The following is a 23491-nucleotide window of genomic DNA, read 5'->3' on the forward strand; positions in this document are numbered from 1 at the left end:
TAAAAAAAACACAAACACTGATATAAAGCTATGAAAAGAAAGGTAGGCTCACTAAAGTTTCTTGTTTAATTCACTTGCCATCTAAGCAACAAATTCCAAATAACCGAAGAGCTAGAACTTAAATTTTTCATAGATGTACCACAGATAATTTAATCCTAGTAGTGGTCTGGGTCCACAACGTCTGAAAGTCCTGGGGGGAAAATACAATAAGCACTCCTTTGAGAGAATGTAAGAACTGCTATTATAACTGAATGACTAAACATCTGTGGCTTCTGTATGATCTATAGGAAAACATTTTAATAGCTTCATATGATCTATCCTTACTGAAAACTTCCAACTCCTAAATATAACTTAATGATGAAAATTATTTTCCTTCTACACAAATAATAGGTTGGCTCCCACTAATATTCATTGAAATTTTTAAAGCTCAAGTACAGCCTATCCCATATCCTAGAAAACAGAAATTATGGGTTTAATTTAAAATTTATTTTAAAGGCAAAATACTACCTTTGACAGGTCCTTTGCTAGTCACCTCAAAAAAGCTCATAGTATAATGTTCTCAATAAAACTTGTATTGGATTCAGTCTGCTTCTTTGCTCCTCCATCAACCAAATACAATGTGTAGCATAATAAGCTCTCTGTAAAGATCCAATAGCCTGACTTAAAAAATGTGTTTTGAAAAACTTCTCCACCCACCATCCATGTTTGGGAGATTTTTTTTTTTAAGGTGAGAGGAGGGGAGACAGTGAGGCAGACTCCTGCATGTGCCCCGACCGGGATCCACCTGACAACCCCATCTAGAGCCGATCCTCAAGTACCAAGCTATTTTTAGCACCTGAGGATGATGTACTCCAACAGAGCCTATTCTCAGTGCCTGGGGCCACACTCAATCCAATCAAACCACTGGCTGTGGGAAGGGAAAAAGGAGAGAAGGGGGAGAGTAGATGGTTGCTCAAAGAGCTGAATTTGCCACTAGAAATTATTGCTATACTAGACCTATCCTTTTACTACACTGCCAGGCTGTTCCTCTGACATCATTATTGTCACAATGCTACTACTACCTTTTCAAACATATTCACTGATTCCCACTGCCCACAGGCTTAGGGTCAAAGTCACCATGCCATTTTAATCTGCCACATTCTGTCCTTCTCTTGCTTCCTAACTTTTTCTACAGACTTTCCAGTATTAATTCTTGATTCACTTTATCCAGTAGGTTATGTTTACTCCCTCTCTAGCTCATGCAATTATCCAGACCAGGAACTGCCTTTCCTCTCCTATCCTTTGTGTGAATTCCACTTACTACAGTCTTGTCAGGCCCAGCTGAAACCATCTCTGCGGGTCATTGTGGATTTCTCCTAGGAGAATACTTTTTAGCACCCACATTTTGCATACAACCTCCCACCATCTCACCCTCTTCCCTGACATCTTCTCCAGTAATCTAGATGCTTGAAGGGCATGGGGCAAGTCTGATAGAGTTTTGGCTCCTACACAGCCTTCTGAGCATGCTAATTGATTTCAAAGGAGAATGAGTACTTACAAATACTTGCTGAATACATTGTTTAGAAGTGATTGCAGCCTGACCTGTGGTGGCACAGTAGACAAAGCATAGACCTGGAATGCTGAGGTCACTGGTTTGAAATCCTGGGTTCGCCCAGTCAAAACACATACAAGAACCAACGACTATGAGTTGATGCTTCCTGCTCCTCCTCCCTCTTTCTCTCTCTCTCTAAAGTCAATAAAAAAAATCTTTAAAAATAATAATAATAGCCTGACCAGGCGGTGGCACAGTGGACAGAGCATCAGATTGAGACACGGAGGACCCAGGTTCGAAGCCCCGAGGTCACCAGTTTGAGCATGGGATCATAGACATAACTCCATAGTCACTGGCTTGAGCCCAAAGGTCACTGGCTTGAAGCCCAAGGTCACTGGCTTGACAAGCAAGGGGTCACTTGGTCTGCTGTGGCTCCCCGTCAAGGCACATATGAGAAAGCAATCAATGAACAACTAAGGAGCTGCAACAAAGAATTGATTCTTCTCATCTCTCTCCCTTCCTGTCTATGCCTACCTGTCCCTCTCTGTTTCTCCGTCACAATAAATAAAATAAAAGTAATAATAATAAAGTGATTGTACAATTTATAAACCAAATAATTTGAAGTTATTCAAGTTCATGTTGGGCTGGGACAGAGAGCTATATTTGGGTCTCCTGTCTAAAAAAAAAAAAAATAGTTTAAAGAAAATGTCACATTCCTTTTTTTTATAAACTATATTAATTCTACAGCTCAAACCTTACAAAACTGTCCTGCACTCCCACAGCCACACTTTACACTAACTATAACTGGAAGAAAAGTGACTTTTACTCCTCAAATTTCACTTCCATCAGCCAAAAGTTCCTAACCACTCTCCGGCACACCAGTTAGAGAGGCCGACCAAGAGCAAGTGGGGAGAACGAGGAAGTTCTCCCTTCCCAGAAGTCAGGAAACCGCACTCAGCTACCCTTTCCTGGCAGCAGGAAGTTTATGCAAGGACAGGAAGTAAGAAGTGATTTTTCAGCTGTACAAAGAATAAGCCTCTTCAGAGATTTATTTTTTAAGAATTACTCAAATTTTTAGAGAATTATTCAAATTCACTAAAAAAAGGGTGAGAAGGGAATGGGATTAACTACCAAAAAAAGTGGGGGGCAGGGAGAGCTTCTAATAAATCCCAAAGAGAGTTCATTTTTTAAAACACTAGCAGTTGACTTCATTAAAACAATCCTGGCTATCCATGAGGCAGCCAACACTCTCCAGCTATTCAAAGGTCATTCTTTGCTCTGAAAATCAGCATTAACTAACTGCTGGTGACACACTAGCTCCTGAAATGGTGCAACACAAAGAACAAGGAGGTACTATTTCACAGCCATACAGTTCACGCTCAAAGTAAAACAAGGGAACAGAGGCTAGAGCTAAACGATCCTAGGACAAGGCATGGACATCACATGGCCTGCAGGTAAGCAGGTAAAAATTGCCTAGGCTCCAAGAATGTTAGAGCTGTAGTGAACTTGACTTTCAGTTCCACTTAGTAACCACTGCATTATACACTCTGATAATTATTATTGCAGCGTGATTAAAATAATGAAACAGCATGGTCAGACCTGCTGGGTAATCCCAAAGACTAAATGAAAATCTACTTATTACAAATGTTGTCACAGCAAGACTAGGAAGCAGATCAAACATGTGATATATTCAGTTTAACCTTCTCTTATTCCTTTCTCTCCAATCCACGCTCTACCCAGAAGCCAGCATGTTCTTTTTAAATATAAATCTGATCATGTCACATCCTTGCTTAAAACTCCTCAGTGGCTTCCTCCATGGCAATTCCTGATAAAGACCAAATGTGTAAGGCCCAAAGAACGCTGGCCCTCACCTACCCCCGCAGCCTCCTCTCTTGCCATGACCCCCTGGCCAGCTGCGCCCCAGCCAGCCCTCAGTCCTCCGGTGAGGCCAGCTCCCTCCCACCAGACTTGAGCAAGCCGTCCCCCAGCTGGAGCACCAGCTGGAGCCCCGTTCTCTAATCTCCCACCCCATCTGGACTTCACTGCCTTACCTCTGTTTCTTTTCAGATCTCAGCACAATTATTCCGATATAGCAGGGTAGCCTTCCTTCATACCCCTGTTCTCTGTCTCCACAGCCCTCCTTAGAGCACTTATTGCCATTGAAATTACTTCTGTGATTCTCTGATCGATTAATGCCTGCTTTCTGCAGTCAACCATAAGCCCCATGAGGACAGCAACCATGTCTGTTTTGGCTCACCACTGTATTTCTATCACCAGCAGATCAATATTTACTGACTCTTTAATTTAATTAAAGAACAAATGAATAAACAAATGATGAACCTATGGGTGAGCTCTTGGGAAGACACAGCACAGAAACATTAAGGGAAAGTTTAAGTCACTCCCTTTTTAGTCCAAGATTTTAAATATATGTAGAGTACGTTAACATAGGGAATGATGAGAAGAAAATACGTCTTTCAAAAAATACTAAGAAAACAAAAAATACTGTTCATACATACATTAGTCTTAGTCTTTTAATTAAAAAAAGAAACAAATATTTCAATCCACTACTCATATTTCAATCCACTTTTTAAAGTCACTCTTTTCATTACAGCAACAGGCTGGTCCCCCAAATTACTACCACCACCACCACCAAAGAGAGAGTTACATTTTTCTCTGTCTACAAGTTTTCTTTCCATATTCTTTTTAATAACAAGTCAGAAACCCCAGACCAGTGCTGTCCAATAGAGATACATAATGCAAATCACAATTTTCTGGTAATTACATTAATTTCAATAATTCTATTATACCCAAAATATCAATATATTATCATTTCAAAGTACAATTGATATTTTAAAAGCTTGTTAATAAGTCTTTTACATTATTATTATTTTTTGTATTAAATCTTGGAAATCCATTATGTATTTTCCACTTCCAGAACATCTCAGTTCATAACAGCCACATGTGGCTAGGGGCTACCATATTGAATAACTTCATCTTATACCATCCACACTTCTGATCAATTTATTTGCTCTTTCTGCCTTTAAAACACTTGCAGGAAAAGATTTTAATGTTTTCTGTATCAACCAAAGAAACTATGAGGCAAGAGGCATACATTTACTATAAACAAATGAAAAGTAAAGGAAGACACTCATGTTTACATGAATGTTAATGTAATGATACCTTCTTAATTCGTTCATGACTTTAAAGGCTTTCTTCATATGCCAAGGATTCACTGTCACTGGGCAGTGTTTTTCAGTATTATCATCTTTTGAATCGAGAGGCTTCTGATGACCCTGCTTTGTGCATCTGTACGTAAGAAAACAAAAAACAGAAAAAGATCTATTAAAGATAATTTAGTTCAGGCTTATCAGGCTGCAAGAGATAAAATAAATGCCCCCTACCAACACTTATTTATAGGGCGTCTCATAGTATATCCCAATGTAAGATTAACCCTTTGAGTTGTGAGTTTCTTTTCATGCTCGCTGACCCCCAGGAGTGAGTTTTTTTTTCAAAAAATGAAATGAGTTCCAGTTACAGTTTTATTAACTTAAAATCATGTTTGTTTGATAACCAATTTATGGAAACAAGAAGAATATACATTTGCCTTTTTTTTTTTTTTGTATTTTTCTGAAGTTGGAAATGGGGAGGCAGTCAGACAGACTCCCGCATGCGCCCAACCGGGATCCACCCAGCATGCCCACCAGGGGGCGATGCTCTGCCCATCTGGGGCGTTGCTCTGTTGCGACCAGAGCCATTCTAGCGCCCGAGGCAGAATACCATGGAGCCATCCTCAGTGCCCGGGCCAACTTTGCTCCAATGGAGCCTTGGCTGCGGGAGGGGAAGAGAGAGACAGAGAGGAAGGAGAGGGGGAGGGGTGGAGAAGCAAATGGGCGCTTCTCCTGTGTACCCTGGCCGGGAATCAAACCCAGGACTCCTGCACGCCAGGCCGACGCTCTACCACTGAGCCAACCAGCCAGGGCCTACATTTGCCTTTTTTTAATGTTGCCTTACACATTTTTAAAATAAATCGTTGTACTCTGGATGGTCAGGAGGCACAAGGACGCACATGAACGTTCGTACTACTCAAAGGGTTTAAGGCACAATTCAGAACACTTTCTGATGGTCACTATGATTTTAACAAAAAAGTGGGTAATTAACTCCCTTGTGTCAAAGCTCTGTCAAAGAGGAAAATCAAAAATTCAGTAAACGTGGTTCAGCAGACACCTCCAAATAAAAGTACTAAGAAATGTTCTCCTCTGGTGGAAATGAACCTGCTCTTACAATCTGCTATAGTCATAGACTATTTACAAACCAAGACAGATCCAGGTTCATATTACACAAATTTCAGAAACTTAGCATCTGATTTGAATTCAGCTCTCTACTTGTAAGGTTATTGATCCTATATACAATTCTGGACCTACTCTATCAAGACATTAACAATGTTAGCTACAGTTTATTGAGTACTGACTAGATGGCATCCACTATGCTAAGTAGTTTTCTTTTGCTATTTGCTTAGTGCTCACAACTCTGTGAGCTAATTACTATTATTATCCCCACTTAACAGATGAAAAGATTGAGGCAAAAATAATTTGGGTAACTTGGTAAATGATATATCTGGGTAAGAGGCCTGTCTGACTCTCCAGCTCATTCTTTTCATTATGGTTTGATACTGTTTCCCACATTTAGCAATAAATATTTGACTTCATATTTAAATTTATAACTGTTAAGATAAATGGCTATATTGGTATTACTGTATAAATTATTCTTGCAAGAGGTGGAGGTCAAAAAGTAGCAAACAGAGCAGGGCATCATGAGGGGGAGGTGTAATTAACTATAATAGACACAAGGAAACTTGATAAAATGGATGTGCAATTCTAGAAATTTACTAAAAATCACTGAATTGTACAATTATATAGATTTTTTTTTTTTTTTTACAGAGACAGAGAGAGGGATAGACAGACAGGAATGGAGAGAGATGAGAAACATCAATCATCAGTTTTTTGTTGCGACACCTTAGTTGTTCATTGATTGCTTTCTCATATGTGCCTTGACTGGGGGGCTAGAGCAGACTGAGTGACCCCTTGCTCAAGCCAGTGACCTTGGGTCCAAACTGGTGAGCTTTGCTCAAACCAGATGAGCCCACACTCAAGCTGGCAACCTCGGGGTCTCGAACCTGCGTCCTCCGCATCCCAGCCCGATGCTCTATCCACTGCGCCACCGCCTGGTCAGGCTATATAGATAAATTTTGTGGCATGTAAATTATACCTCAATAAATCCACTAAGTAAAAAAATCATCATACCAAATTAAAAAATCATACTTGCATATATTTCATACAAGAACAGGCAAACATCATTAGCTATTGTTATATTTCTCTTCATACCTCTTTTTTTCCTGACCCATTTCTGAAAGGCTGATTCATTTTTTAAATAATTATCTTTCATTTTTTCAATAATTATCTTTCAACAAATATATTTTGAGTGCTATCTCTATTCTAGGCACTTGGAATCCATCAATGAACACAACAAAGATCCCTGTCCTCATAGAGCTTGGGGTCGTGAGGGGGTGGGGAGGATAAACATAACTAATAATTGAAGTAGATGGCACATTAGAAAATGATAAGAGCTAGGGCCGAAAGAAAAAGGGCAAGGTAAAGAGAGTCAGGAGTATGCAAGTAAGACCCGGGCTGCAGGAGCAGGGCAAGGGGAGTGCAGACCATGGACGCCCTGCAGGACGCTGTAAGGACTCTGGCTTTTACCTGGAGTGAAATGGGGAAGCACTGCAGAAGAGGATCACAATCCAACTTATGTTTTCACAGGATCACATTGGCTGCTGGTTGGGTATAGTCTATACGTGTCAAAGCTGAAAGGGGGGAAGCTATTTAGGAGAGAAATGCAGTAGGAGGTGAAAGTCCCTCAGAGCAGGGGAGCAGCAGTAGAGAAAGGAGCAGTGATGAGAAGTGGCTTGGTTTCGATACAGTTTAAAGGTAGTGCCAACACAATCTGTTCACAGACTTGAAGATTTGTTCACATGTGGCATGTCAGAGAGAGTCAGAACAACTCCACGGTTTCTGGCCTGAGCAAGTGGAAGGACTGAGTTCTTGTTAATTGAATGGGAAAGGCTGCAAGTAGAACCAGTTTGGGGAAAGGAGATCAAGAGTTCAGTTTTATACATGTTGGTTTTAAGATATCAGGTCTTAAAGTAAAGAAATCAAAAAGCTATCAGATGGATATGGAGCCTAGAATTAGAGAGAAAAATCTAGCTGCAGCCAGCAATATGAAAATCACTGATCACCTCAACCAGCGATTTTCAACCTCTTTCATCTCATGGCACACATAGACTAAATACTAAAATTCTGAAGCACACCAAAAAATGCATTTTTGTCAATCTGACAAAAAAAAAATAGGTATAATCTTGATTCATTCATACTGGACGGCTATTGTTGTGTTGGCTGTTGTCATTTTTTTATTTGACAATCTAAGGGAAAAGAGGTCAGTGTCCCTGACTAAACAGTCAGATATTGTGTTTATTTTTTTTATTGAATGTATTGGGGGTGACACTGGTTAACAAAATTATACAGGTTTCAGGTGCACAATTCCACAACACACCATCTGTACATTGTCCTATGTGTTCATCACCCCAAGTAAAGTCTCCATTCATCACAATTCTTGCGGCACACCGGTTGAAAATCACTGGTGTAGATGGTACATGAAGCCATGCAACTGAGGCAAACATTAAAGTAACCTCCAACATTAACCACGTAAGTTATCCTCGCTCATTCCCACACCCCCCAAAATCCACACTGAGACAGCTGATTATTCCAGAGCTTGCCCACTAGAAGTGATCATCAGTCTTGCTTCCCACCACGTGAAAGTTTTTATGGGAGCCTTACAAATGCCTTAGTGCCCTGGTCGGCAAACTGCGGCTCACGAGCCACATGCGGCTCTTTGGCCCCTTGAGTGTGGCTCTTCCACAAAATACCATGTGCAGGTGCTACATCGATAAGGAATCTACCTACCTATATAGTTTAAGTTTTAAAAATTTGGCTCTCAAAAGAAATTTCAATCACTGTACTATTGATAATTGGCTCTGTTGAGTAATGAGTTTGCCGACCACTGGTTAGTGCAAGGCATTGCCTCCAGTGGGTGAGCCCACAGCTAGAGTGGGAGAACAGAAGAGTGCACTCTGCTCCGTGGCCTCTAGTATGTGTGTGTCTGTGTGTATGTAGAGAGATGAGTTATACCTGGCCTAGGAAAAAGAACTAGTAAGCCTAGAAGTCCAAAGATGGCAGAACATCTAGATCTGGTGGAGGAGACTGGTGAAACACTTTATGGTTTAAGACATATTCTCATACTGCCATTTCCCACCATTCTTTCATAAAGAAAACAGTAGGAAAAAGGAGAGACCATGTAGATGTATGCAACCTACACAAATTGCCTGACCATGTAGCACTGAATGTCCACATATATGGCGATTGAATAATATTTCTATTTGCTTCTAGTTTAAAAACTTAAGAGTTGCCTGACCAGGCGGTGGCGCAGTGGATAGAGCGTCGGACTGGGATGCGGAGGACCCAGGTTCGAGACCTCGAGGTTGCCAGTTTGAGCGTGGGCTCATCTGGCTTGAGCAAAAAGCTCATCAGCGTGGACCCAAGGTCATTGGCTTGAGCACGGGGTTACTCGGTCTGCTGAGGGCCCGCGGTCAAGGCACATATGAGAGAGCAATCAATGAACAACTAAGGTGTCGCAACAAAAAACTAGTGATTGATGTTTCTCATCTCTTTCCATTCCTGTCTGTCCCTATCTATCCCTCTCTCTGACTCTCTCTCTGTCCCTGTAAAAAAAAAAACAAAAAACAAAAAACAAAAAAAAACAAAAAACTTAAGAGTTTACAACAGAGAGAAAATATAATGTTGAGGATTAGCAAACTATCATAGAAGGCTCTTCAGAAAATGCTCAGAATAGAAGTGAAAGCAACTCTGCCCTAGAAAAAATACCATTGAGTCAAAAATGTTTATATCTGCTTAAGAAATTAGAAATTAAAACTTCTTGCAATAGAGAATTAACTGTAAGACAGTTACCACACAACTGTCAATATCTTTATTGGTTTCTCAAAGCCAATAGCTTTCTTAAAGCTATTTTCAGCTCCCACTTCTTTTATGTACTCTAGAAACTCTGCAAAGAAAAGACTTTCAAAGGCTTAAAAGGAATAAGTAAGAAATAACATTAAAAATTTTAAAGTGTTCTCTGTGCTGACAGCCACTTATAACTGCAGCACCCTGCCGCACAGGTCTACATTTACAACAGCAAAGCCCTTTCCATAATTTTCCATTTCCTATGTGGTTTTGTGTTAGATGGTCTCTCTTTCAGAAGCAGAAATGAGTAACAGAAAATTACACTTCATGTTTAAAACTACAGATGTGGAAAATGAACATATACTAGGAAGCAGCTAAGTGGAGATTCCTACCCTGTAAGTGCAGAGTCACATCTTGTCCCTGCTTCCCTTTGAAGCAAAGAGCCAGCTAATCCTTTTCCAGAAAAGTTCTTCATTCTGAAAACTGTCATCCTGGAAAAGCTTGAGATACTTTTCCAACATTTTTCACTTTTAAGTGTTTTCCTAACTCTACATTCCATAACCAGTCTTAAAATTATCCAACGGTTAATTGTTACAAACATATACTAAAATAGTTGAGACTTCTAAGGGTTTGTTTCCCAGCACACTACTATGCTGTGTAATCCATCATTCTAACACCTTCTTTCAATGACTGGCTTTCCACAAATTCCTAGCTGTGGGCAAGGGTGGCTTGTCAGACCAGGTAACTTTCTTTTTTAATTTTAATTTTTTAATTAGAAAATTAAAGTCAATGAGTGACATTGATCAATGAGAGTCTATACATTTTAGGTAAACATTTCTATAGCATTTGAACATGTTGATTATGTTGTGTGCAGCACCCATATGGGTTTTTTGTTTGTTTTGTTTTTTGGGGTTTTTTTTTTTGTATTTTTCCAAAGTTAGAAGCAGGGAGGCAGTCAGACATACTCCTGCATGCGCCAGAGCGGGATCCACCCAGCATGCCCACCAGGGGGCAATGCTCTGCCCATCTGGGGTGTGGCTCTGTTGCTGCCAGAGCCATTCTAGCCCCTGAGGTGGAGGCCATGGAACTGTCCTTGGTGCCAGGGCCAACTTTGCTCCAATGGAGCCCTGGCTGTGGGAGGAGAAGAGAGAGACAGAGAGGAAGGAGAGGGGGAGGGTGGAGAAGCAGATGGGCGCTACTCCTGTGTGCCCTGACCAGGAATCGAACCCAACAGTTCCACATGCTGGGCCAATGCTCTATCACTGAGCCAACCGCCAGGGCTATATTTTTTTTTAATTAAAAAATTAAATTTAGCCCTGGCCGGTTGGTTCAGTGGTAGAGCGTCGGCCTGGCGTGCAGAATTCCCGGTTCGATTACCGGCCAGGGCACACAGGAGAAGCGCCCATCTGCTTCTCCACCCCTCCCCCTCTCCTTCCTCTGTGTCTCTCTCTTCCCCTCCCGCAGCCGAGGCTCCATTGGAGCAAAAGATGGCCCAGGTGCTGGGATGGCTCCTTGGCCTCTGCCCCAGGCGCTAGAGTGGCTCTGGTCGCGACAGAGCAACGCCCGGGATGGGCAGAGCATCGCCCCCTGATGGGCAGAGCATCGCCCCCTGGTGGGCGTGGCGGGTGGATCCCGGTCGGGCACATGCGGGAGTCAGTCTGTCTCTCCCCGTTTCCAGCTTCAGAAAAATACCCCCCCCCCAAAAATTTAATTTGATGGGGCCAGGTAACTTTCTAACTCTGGTTAAGAATATTACTGACAATAACTGAATTCTCCAAGAAGAGCAAATAGAGACTGGGCTGTCCCTTTCAAAGAGTTAAGACTCTACAACCAAGCAAAGGTTTGAACCTACTGCAAATATTTTGAGGACACCTTAAAAATTAGATACAGTATTAAAAACCGGTACATCATTTGCTTGGGAACAGTATTTTCCAATGGAGGGCGACAGAGGAATCAAAATGACCCAAGCAAGTTTCTCTTTCTTCTTTTCTTTTTTAATATTTATTGATTGATTTTAGAGAGAGAGGGAAGGAGGGAGGGGGAAAACAAGAGGGGGAAAGTGGGAGGAAGGAGAGGAGTAGGAGGGAGGGGGTGAAAGAAAAAGAGAGAGAGAGAGAGAGAGAGAGACATCAATTTGTTGTTCCACTTATTTATGCATTCATTGGTAGATTCCCGTATATGCCTTGACTGAGGATTGAATCCACAACCTTGGTGTATCAGGACCATGTTCTAACCAACTGAGCTGCCCGACCAGGGCCCAAGCAATTTCTTCAAACTACACTTAACCATCCCTCTTCACATGAAGATTCAGAAAAGCCCTTTTTATAGGACTAAGTATATCAGAATGTCAGTTATCTCCAGAGTAGGGGTGAAAGGAGGCTATGTATAATTTTTTTAAGTGATGTAATATGCCCCACCACCCACTTAACTCCCACTCTGGGACAATCATCTCAGATTGAGAACAAACACTAGAAAAGATGGGTTGGTTATGTTTTTAATATTTTCTGGTAGAAACAATGCTGTAATTCATATGAAAGATGCAGCTGCAAAATTTAACAGGGGAGCAGACATTTTCCCATTCAGAATCCAAATACTTAGCCCCTGGGTGGCCCCAACTCTCGTCTCCCTTCTGCCTGTTCACCTCAAAAGCTGCAAGACTCCCCTGCCTGCAATGAGTCACCCACCATTACTCAGAAATTTCTGCCAAATTCACATCAGCAGCTGTTGTTTTCAAAGTCACCATCCATGCTGTATAACTCTGAAGTTTCTCCAATTACTTTAAAATATCGCTTTGATTTTTCTCTGCTGTCTTCCTAGCTAAACTTGCATTCAGAAGCTGGTTATCGTACTAACATCTCCCCCACACACAAGTCCAGATATCAGAAGCAGAAAGTCAACCATACTAATATTTTGTTACATCGCTGTACAGTTTCCTAACAAAATACTCTCACATCTTTGATCTCAACCAAATAACTACAATATTCCTTACAAGCTGCAAAAGTAGAGAGCTTTCTCATTGGAAACATGTCGGTTTGTGGTAGAGATGTGGTTTCAGTTTTTAAAATCAGCTAAAAGCAAAGAGATATATATGCTCAGCAAATTTTCTTCAAATGTTTGGAATTTAAATATTTTTAGGTCCAAAACCAGTAGACTAACTGTAAACTATAAACATATGGTAATGTTACCAGATAAATATGGCTTTTAAAATTTTAATATCTGCCATACAGACATGTAAGACTTGAATTGTACTTTCAGTGTATAAACTGAGTATGAGGCATCTTGTGAGATTCAAAAAATCCTGTCCTGTCATAGAATACCTCACAGACAGCATCATAATAATGCCACTGAATGCATCAGTCCAGTACATATATCTTTAAAAGTTATGCTTCCGATTTCCCAAAGCTGGAAAGGAAATGTCTAGAAATGCCTGATGTTACTAAAATGGATTAGCAGTTAAAGCAGAACACTGACCCTATCGGTGGACAGAGAAGCGGTATTACATGCCATCCCTCTTCAGCTCTCTGGGACTTGGCTGCGTGGCTTTCTGTTACACGAGTGGGGAAACTTCGGCAGGAGGCAGTAGTTGGGATGTCTGAGGTGGAGAGGTTGATGGAAGGTGGAGTATAATTGCTCTCAGATAGTAGAACAATAGAGCTGCACAGAGCTCTGCTTCAGTTCAACTCGGCTCTCTCCCTCTTTCCCTCCCACCTACACGGCAAACAGACTATCAGGCACTTTTTGTCCCCGACACTGACTATTACCAGGAAAGAAACCAGAGTAAAAGTATGTCTTATGCGAGATCATTCTCATTTTAAAGAGTGAGTATGTTATAAACAACTTACAAGCACTATCAGAGTGGGATATTTGTGAGGCGCTAAAAGAGGAGGTTGACAATCCATTTCAAACATTTCCATATCTTTTATCACTCATATTTCTGACCTTTCTTTTGCCACTTGTCCTAGTATTGCCATGGCGTGGCTGGTAAGAGAGGGCAGCAGTCTGATTTGGAGATTCAGTTGACTGGGCTACATTTCCCACTGCTTGAATGCAAAGGCACTAGAAGAGGACCAGAATCAGCTGGAATCCTGCCTGTGCCAAACACTAACCAACTGACCCTGGATTACTTACTTAGCCTCTCTGGGCTTCAGACAGTTTAATTATAAAATAAGGTTTCGTTAGTCCACAAATATGTCTGATATATATGTGACATGGAAGTCAAAGACAGTAACATCTCACCTACTAGCTAGCCTCAGGGAGCTATCCAAGCACTAAATACTATACGAATGTAAGTACAGAGTTCAGAAGAAAAATGTATGTTGAAGTTAGGAGATAAACTGAATATGGAGATGTATTTTATGGATTTTATTGGTCTTTCTCATCTTTAATTGCAACAGCAATTAAAATTATTAGTAACAGCCCAAACCCCCACCACTGGTAATAAATCAAGTGGGTAAGCGCTGTCTGTCTACATGCCCACTATGGGAGGGATAGAAAGCAGGCTGAACACAGGAGCCTTCTCCAGTTTCCATCTAACTGGGGAGGCACAGCTGAAACCACAGGGGAAAGGCACAGTTAGTACACAGGTACAAGATTACAGGCTACTGACTATAAACACTACCAGAATGCAAAAGGAGCTGGAATGAGAGCTGGGAACTGGAAAGACTTGGTGAAGGAAATGGAGCTCCAACTGTTGGGAGAACTCCAAGTTGTTTTAACTAGGGGCACGAGAGAAAAAGGCTGGAGACTCCCGGCTTGTGATAAGGCAGACCCTGAACATATAAGACATAGCCAAAATGATGATGGGCTGGGACTGTCTGGCTAGCATACCTGGTATTGGTAAGGACTCTAAGATGTTGGGGGTTCAAATAGTAGGTGGGCTGAAAAGTGAGGAGGGAAAACAGATCTCAATAGCAGAAAAAAATCCAGGTATCAAGTGATAAAATCTGTTTATCAAAGTAGTAGCAGTCAGAATGAACACTTGAAACCAAGGCTCTACAGTTCCTGGGAGCCGATAAGATGTGGAGGATGATAATAGAGAGAAATCAAAGATCACTCCAAGGCTTTGGGTGGAATGAGTATTCCACTGAATAAGTGAAGATGTTATAAAGGGAAATCAGTTTGAGAACAATAAGTATGAACTCGGTTTTAGAAATGTTGACTCTGAGATATAAGCTAATAGCAGATGTTCTGTAAGATGCTCAAAACTCAAGTTTGAAGCAAAGCTCTTGAGCCCAGTCTTAAGATATAGATGAAGACACAACTTAGTGATTAATATGTAGTTGACTGAAAGAACTGGCCAAGGCCTGTATCTATGAGGAAAGGCTACTGCCAACAACAGAAGCCACATGCCTGACCAGGCAGTGGCGCAGTGAACAAGAGCGTCGTCGGACTGGGATGCAGATGATCCAGGTTCGAGACCCCGAGGTCACCAGGTTGAGCGCGGGCTTATCTGGTTTCAGCAAAAGCTCACCAGCTTGGACCCAAGGTCGCTGGCTCGAGCAAGGGGTTACTCGGTCTGCTGAAGGCCCACGGTCAAGGCACATATGAGAAAGCAATCAATGAACAACTAAGGTGTCACAACAAAAAACTGATGATTGATGTTTCTCATCTCTCTCCGTTCCTGTCTGTCTGTCCCTATCTATCCCTCTCTCTGACTCTTTTAATTTTTAAAAAAATTTAAAAAAATAAAACCAGAAGCCACAGAAGACAAAAAAGTGATAAACAGAGATTAGAGACCCAGTTTCTCCTCTATGATAAGCTTGGGAAAGTAATTATACCTCTGAAAAAAGATTATATAAGAGACTTACACTATAAACAGGCTGTTGACAAGATTAAATGAGATTAACAAAATAAATAAAGTCACATTTAGCAACTTAAAAACTAGAGGAGAAAACTAAGAAAACGTAGTGTCATGGAAAGCAAAGTCTTGTTTTCAAGGCAGAATGAATGAAAAGAACTGGTCCAAAAAATACTTTAGCAAATGCCAAGAGTCTGAAATGAAGAAAGTACATAAGACAAAGTATATTACCTGCCACAGCAGTTGTGTTATATATTCGTTTACTATCAGTTTCAACCATGAGGAAAGGATTTTGTTTTGTTTTCTGAGATATTCTCAAAGCCTCGTCATAGAAGACACCCAACAAAAATGAACAAAAAACCTGCACTCCCTCATTATGAATAATAGATACATTTAAAATTCAGGAGAAGTCTATTAAAAAAACACATCTGAAAGGCAATTTTCATTCTCTGTATGACCTTGATTTTAAGAAAAAAGTTGAATTGTTTTCATAAACACTCCTAGTGCAGTTCCATAACAGCCATGAGTGAATAAATTTAGAGTCAGCGTGACAAAAGCACACTTACTAATATTTATTAAATGCCTACTATAAATGCATTTAAAAATATAAATTAGAAACAAGAGATTTTGGGGGTATTTGGTGGGAGGAGAAGGACTGATTTCCCAGCATTAGAAAATTTTAAGACTACAGTACTACATAAATGCTACCTATTCTAGAATCCACTTCTCAAGTTCCCAAACGCAGTTCAAAATTTTCTTTATATACTATATGACACTTCCTTCAACACACACAGATTCATAAATCTTCTTTCAACATTACCCTGTGAGCCATTATTGTTCCTAAATATTTTGAAGGTCTTAGTCTAGATTATTGCGGAAGTTCACCAATGATTTGAGAGATGCTCAATTTACTTAGGGCTAGTTAAACAAAAAACTAGCTAAACTTTTATAACAAGTGGGCTATAAAAATCAAACAAATGGATACCGGGACAATGGCAAGGTTCCAAATTCACAGGAACTGAATCTTAGAATTAGAAAGAGTGTTAAAGGTAATTTTGTCCAGTGGATCACAAATGTTAGGCTTCGATGAACTTTTTAACTGATCTGTGACAAAATAAGGGCAATGTAGTATGTTTTCATAAAGCTAAATTTATTCCACTTAAGAATTATCCTTTATTCTGAGATTATGTCCCTATTTGAATTGGGAAGGGGCACTAAAATGTCCTTCCTTTTACACAAAGATGATAGTTTGTAATTAGTTTATTATCAATAATTTCTTTGCTTGGCAAAACAAAAAACTTAACCATTCTATGTTGCAGTGGTCCCCAACCTTTTTCGGGCCACAGACCGGTTTAATGTCAGAAAATATTTTCACAGACTGGCCTTTAGGGTGGGACGGATAAATGTATCACGTGACCGAGACAAGCGTCAAGAGTGAGTCTTAGACGGATGTAACAGAGGGAATCTGGTCATTTTTTTAAAATAAGACATCGTTCAGACTTAAATATAAATAAAACGGAAATAATGTAAGTTATTTATTCTTTCTCTGCGGACCGGTACCAAATGGCCCAAGGACCGGTACCAGTCCGTGGCCCAGGGTTTGGGGGACCACTGCTATGTTGGACTTCAATTTTACAAGTCAGTAAAATCCAAAAATCTGAGAACTTCAGCTCTAACCCATCCAATCTTCTACTGCTTAAATCCCTTAGAACACACTCAACAAGATGTCAGCCTATACTTGAACACTTCTGACACTCATGAGTTCTCCGGAATTGACTTAAAAAAAGATATGGTTGTATCTGAAGCATGCTTGCTTAGCTTTGAGAAGGAAAAGCAAAAATACAAGGCCTGTAGAGTGAAAATCAACTTGTGACAGAGGAGCCAATAGGAAAACAAAGGCTGTTCAGTGAGGGGAGGTCGAAGGATGAACTCTGTCCTATACCTACTAGTCTTCCCTTAACAATTATGAAAATCCTTATTTTAAAAATAACTCTAGGCCCTGGCCGGTTGGCTCAGCGGTAGAGCGTTGGCCTGGCGTGCAGGAGTCCCGGGTTCGATTCCCGGCCAGGGCACACAGGAGAAGCGCCCATCTGCTTCTCCACCCCTCCCCCTCTCCTTCCTCTCTGTCTCTCTCTTCCCCTCCCGCAGCCGAGGCTCCATTGGAGCAAAGTTTGCACGGGCACTGAGGATGGCTCTGTGGCCTCTGCCTCAGGCGCTGGAGTGGCTCTGGATGCAACAGAGCGAAGCCCCAGATGGGCAGAGCATCGCCTCCTGATGGGCATGCCGGGTGGATCCCAGTAGGGTGCATGCGGGAGTCTGTCTGACTGCCTCCCCGTTTCCAGCTTCGGAAAAATGAAAAAAAAAAAAAAAGAAAAAAAAATAACTCTAAATGCTAGAATATATAAAACATTCCTGAGGTCAGGGCTTATTAATTTATACTTACTTTTGTATATCTCAGTTTACACACTGAAATTCCTTTACTAATTTACATCTAATTTTTAGTTTCACACCTTTCAGATTCAGAAGCACATGTCCCATGGTCTTAACGTCATCCAGACCTCAAAATGCAACAGCATCTAAATACCACATGTACTCAAGGATGCAAAAACAAAACAAACAAACAAACAAAAATAAGCAGAGATAGTAAAGCTCAATGACAATCAATATGAGAATCAAAAAGGATGAGGAGTAGAAAAAGAAGAGATCAAAACCTAATTTCAACAAGCCCATACTGAAGGAATAAGGGGGCACAGTCACCTCCATTCCTCAAAGACAATATGCTAACAGGCTGAAAGGGAACAAGGTAGGGCTTGAGAGCAATGTAAAACTGACCGTCAAAAAAGCAGTATGAGCATAAGCACCACACAGTACCAGACAAAGAAACAGGCATTCAAATACCTGCAGAATAAATTAATTAATAAAAGACACTCGCATCAAGAGGATCTGAGTCCCTGCTTCCTACCACATCACCCAAGGCACTTTAAGTCCACGTCAAACATCTTTCTTTGCCTTCAAGCTCAGGCTACAGCCCTGGCCAGGTAGCTCAGTTGGTTGGAACACTGTCCCAATATACTAAGGTTGCTGGTTCAATCCCCAATCAGGGCACACAAAGGGATCAACCAATGAATGCATGGCTAGGTGAAACAAAAAGTTGATCTCTCTTTCTCTCCCCCCTCTCTTTTTCCTTCTCTCCCCGCTCTCTAAAATCCATAAATTTAAAAAAAAATTAATTTTAAAAAAGAAAAGTTCCAGCTACAAATCTAACCTTATGAAAAGCTGAGCCCTCCCAATGACTTGCACTGGCCTCTGTCCTAGTCTAGCTCTAGCCCAGTGAGGCCGAAAGAAGCTATTTCCCAAAGACATTGCCTACATTTCTCAAATCCAGCACCCATGATTCAAAGTAGAAGGAAAAAAACAAGTTAGTGCGCATAGAAGCAAAAAGTCCAAAGGGTGTAAAGGAAAACTATTTCTAACCTACAGAAAGGTAAATAACACTCAGCTCTGGAATGAGAATTAATCCTAGATAAACCAAGTGACAATAAAACCTACTTGTATTTATTAAGTGAACAGAAACAGTGCAAAAACCTCACCAACTCTAGCCACCCGTGATTAAAAGAAGCTTTAACAATCTTTCATTGCCTGACCAGGCGGTGGCGCAGTGGATCAAGTGCTGGCCTGGGATGCCGAGGACCCAGGTTCAAACCGCACGGTTGCTGGCTTGAGCGCGGGCTCACCGGCTTGAGCACAGGGTCACTGGCTTGACTGTGGGGTCATAGACATGACCCCATGGTCGCTGGCTTGAAGCCCAAGGTCACTGGCTTGAGCAATGGGTCACTAGCTCTGCTGGAGCCCCCAGGTCAAGGCACATATGAGAAAGCAATCAATGAACAACTAAGGAGCCACAACGAAGAACTGAGCTTCTTCTCATCTCTCTCCCTTCCTGTCTGTCTCTCTTGCAAAAAAAAACAAACAAAAAAATACAACTCTTTCATCACTGCTGGCATGCCAGGCTTTCCATTACCTCTCTGCCTGTCATTGTTCCAGCACTATCAAAGGAGTCTCAATACCAAAGAATTGTGCTAGACACCAAAACTATGATTAGCTGATCTTTCCTAGACTCCACATCAATATATGCATGCACCCATCTATTTCATTTTTTTCTTTTATTTCAATTAAAGCTTACACTCAATATTGTTTTGTATTAATTTCAGGTGTACAGCACAAGTGGCTAGGCAATCATATACTTTACAAAGTGTACCCCCCCTGTCATTCATAATTATTTCTGTTTAAATCATTGTCTGTGTCTCTAGTCCCTTCCTCCAGAGCCTCCTTGTCCACACCCTTTTTTTCACCTGCACTCTAAGATCTCCTTGCTCTTTCCCTGTTTCCCTCTGCTTGAAAAGTAAAAAGGGATTGCAGAGAATTGATACAAAGGGAACAGGGTTTCTACATATAACATGCCTATATGGTATACTGAACATACTATATGCTGTCCAAATACAGTTAGCATTTTCTGCCTTAAGTGCCCCTGAGCCTGGATACAACTAGCGCTGGTGCTGTGCTCACACTGCTGATATTAACAATCAATCCACCATCATGTTTCCGAGGAGTCAGGAGCCTTTCGGAACCTGCTAAAGAACAAAACCAGATCACAAAGCCCTCAAAGCCACAGTGACATGAAGCAAGTCAGCTCTCGGCAACACAGATGGGTCAACTCAAGAGTCTTATCACCTACTCCTAGCTTCCGCCATCACCTGTCCCACTCAAGCTAAAAATTCCATAAGGCACCTATAGAAATTGTAGTTCCAGAATCCTATTAGCTCTCTAGAGGGACTCAACATCAAAAAATTATTCAGCTCAAGTCTAATATCCATATTTTGGTTGGAACGCTATGAAATAACCCCAAGAGGATGGTGCGGCACAACTGCCACGGAGTGAAGATAGCCAAATCTAAGTAAAAAACGATAAGACTCTGAATAAACTCATGAAAAGGTAAGCTTGTTCTTCAGAATGAGGCGTGTCTGCATCCCGAAAACTCAGCTTCAAAGGGCTCTTGTTCCAGAAAATAAGCAACAACAACAACAAAAAGGGATCTTGTTCCTTCATCAACATTACACTAAGGAAAGCAAATCAAAATAGAAAATTCTAAAACTCGGAGGTTTATAGTTTTTTACCATAATGTTAAAAAAAACCCACTTATCGTCAATAATGCAATATCTTCAACATCTTCCATATAATTGTTCAGCTGTTATTATTTCTGAAAAGTAATTTTCTTGCAGGTAATCTTGAATGTATCTGGGTACCAAGGAAAAAGACACCTGTGCCTGGCAGGTCGCTACGCTACTCATTTGCCCAGGGTACCAAGGAAACAGAAGATACTCTGATTTTTGGATACAATTTTCTGCAGCGCCAGGTAAAAGAGGTCACATCCCCTAACAGCCGCGGCTCATTCAGTGATGTAAATGTTCCTCAATTAATTTTACTAGAAATTCGGAGAAGTAAGCAACCTAAGATAAATTCATTTCGACGCCGGGCGTCTGGTACTCTCCAGTATTCTCCCCCCCCCCCCCCCCCCAACAGACTCTCGTGCATCATATCCCCATCCTTGGAAAGTGGCCGGCCAACTGGGCACCAGCAGCCCATGCATCCCAGGGAGGTAGACAGAGGATGGGCAGTCTCCAAGCACAGCCCATCCCAATGTCCTCTTCGCCTGGGATCGGGAAGACCCTGCCCGGGAAAGCCCGGGCAGCGTTTTCAGTCCTCGCCTGGCCACGCTGAGTTTCCGTCCGCGTCCGCCTCGGGACTGCGGAAACCGCGCCTCGTCACGCCCCGCAGCTCCCACCTCCCGCCGCCCCCAGCGGCGGCTGCCCGACCGCTCCGGCGTCCAGCGCCGGCGAGCTCCGGGCGACTGTCCCCGAGCAGCGCCCGCGGCCGGCGCCACGCGCCGCAACGGCGCGCCGATCCGCAGCGGCACAGCCCGCTCACTCACGCGGGAGGCAGCGGCGGCGTCTCCATTGTGGCTCCTCTCGGGCTTCAGAACGGAGGCACCGACCGCCGCCGCCACCACCATTCCAGCCGCGGACGCCGGCACTGCCCGCCCGCCGAGCCACGTTCCATCCGCCCCGGAGGGGGCGCCGCACGCCTCACCGAGCGCCACCACCTGCGGCGGCGGCCCCCGCGGCCATGGCCCGCTCGGCCGGGCGCGCTCCGTCTGACTGTGCGGCTCCCGCGCTCGCCTGAGTGCGGGGCGGCGGCGACTGCGGGACGGGCGGGCGCGCGGGTCCGGCCACTTCCGGGTTCGGCCCCGCCGGCGCCGACGCTCTGACGGGACAGCGGTGCGGCCTCCCGCGGCGGCCGCGGACCCCTCCCTCGGCGCCTCCCCTTCCTCCCGCTGCTGCTGCCGCCGCCGCCGAGGCTGCTGCTGTGCCAGAGCCGGCGGGCGTGCCCAGACGCGGCCCGCGGGCGGGCGGGGGCGACGGCGCCTGCAGTGGGGTCTGTGGGCCCCCCGGGCGGGGCAGCTAGGAAACTGGAGGAGGGTGTTGTCTGTGCAGGAAACGGGCGCCCGAAAGCACAGCATAATAGTGCTCGCTAGTCACGGGCTGCTCTGCTTCACAGGCTTGTTCACATTATTCTCTTCCGATTTTAGCCTATGCCCAGGGGAGATGAAAAGAATAAGTATAACCAACCAATTCCTTTACAAATGGTGACACTAAGGCAAGAAGAAATGAATTAGCCTATCTAATGTCCCAAACAAAAAGCTGGGCCTCCTTCCTCGGTCAGGGATAGGACAGAACAAAACCAGGGCTGCGCGTCCGTGGAGCTGTCCATCTGGACCGATAAGAGAGACAAGGAACGATGCTTACTATAAAGAAAAACACTCAGGGTGAAGAGATGGGATGCTATTTTAGGAGGGGTCAGGGAAGGCCTCTCAAAAGATAGCATTCAAACCGAAATAGAATAAAATGAATCCTGAGTAATGCAGAGAGATTCAGGGCATAGGGAAGAGCAGTGCAGAGACTCCTATGCGAAATCGTGCCTGGCTGGTTGAGGAACGGGAAGGAGAACAATGTAGCAGGTGGTTCTGCCAGTGTGCCCGCTGGACAGCAGTAGCATCTGAGAACTTGTTAGAAATGCGACTTCTCCAAGCTCACTTCAGATCTACTGAATCTGAAACTCTGGGGATGGGGTCCAGCAGTCTGTGCTGTAACAAGCCTTCCAGGTAATACTGATGATGGCCGCTCAGGTTGGAGAAGTCTGGTGTAGCTGAAGCAGAGGGAGAACAGAAGAAGGTGTGAGTAGATGATGTGATAGATCACACAGGCTTGTAGGTCACCCTAAAGGATTTGGTTTTCACTAAGAAGGGAAGCAACTGGAAAATTGTGAGCAGCTTGGATATGATCTTTGAAAGGATGACTTTGCTATGATTTTTTTTTAATTATTGATTTTTATAGAGAGAGGAAGAGGGAGAAAGAGAGAGAGAAATATCAACCTGGTGTTCTATTTATTCATACCGACATTGGTTAATTCTTATATGTTCCCTGACCTGGGATCGAACCTGTAACCTTGGCATGTAGGGAGGACGCTCCAACCAACTACCTGCAGCGATTTGTTTTAAATTATTCTACAACAAAAAAGAGGAAAGAGAATAGAAGAAAGAAAATAGGCAGAATGTTGATCTTTGATGCTGAGTGATGAATACATGGGGGTGATCACCATTTTTGTGTATTTATGTGCATGTTTCAAAAGACATAATTTTTTTAAGTGACTAGTTGCTATGTGGGCAACATATGTAGGGAAGCAAGAGAGCAAGCAAGATTAGCCCAGTGGGATGAAAAATAAGGATGGCCTGGAGTCAAGTCAGGGTGATGGGGAGAAGTGGTAAGATTCTGATTCTGCTTAAAAGCTAAAGCACACAAGAACTGCTGGTGGATTAGATATAAATAGAAAGAGCAGAGTCAAAGATAATCCCAAGGGTTTTGGTCTGGGATACTGGGAGAGTGGAGTTGACATTTACTACGATTGGGAAGATAGAGAAGAAACAGATTTGGTGTTTGGGGGGAGGGGGTCTGTAAACTCTGATTTGAACATAGT

The 23491-nt window shown here is 42.7% G+C and overlaps 1 protein-coding gene across 1 annotated transcript in view; it reads right to left on the reverse strand.

Annotated features, from left to right (window-relative positions):
- KLHL2 (kelch like family member 2) overlaps positions 1–21714 on the reverse strand; it is a 110269-nt gene extending 88555 nt beyond the window's left edge. Inside the window, exons 1-2 of the mRNA XM_066386999.1 lie at positions 21390–21714; positions 4712–4837 (exon numbers count right to left, since the gene is read on the reverse strand). Of these exons, the coding sequence (XP_066243096.1) occupies positions 4712–4837; positions 21390–21415 (152 nt within the window). The 5' untranslated portion in view covers positions 21416–21714. The remainder of the gene's footprint in view (positions 1–4711; positions 4838–21389) is intronic.
- Positions 21715–23491: the final 1777 nt, after the last annotated feature.

This window comes from Saccopteryx leptura, chromosome 1 (assembly GCF_036850995.1).
Source record: "Saccopteryx leptura isolate mSacLep1 chromosome 1, mSacLep1_pri_phased_curated, whole genome shotgun sequence".
Classification (NCBI taxonomy): domain Eukaryota; kingdom Metazoa; phylum Chordata; class Mammalia; order Chiroptera; family Emballonuridae; genus Saccopteryx; species Saccopteryx leptura.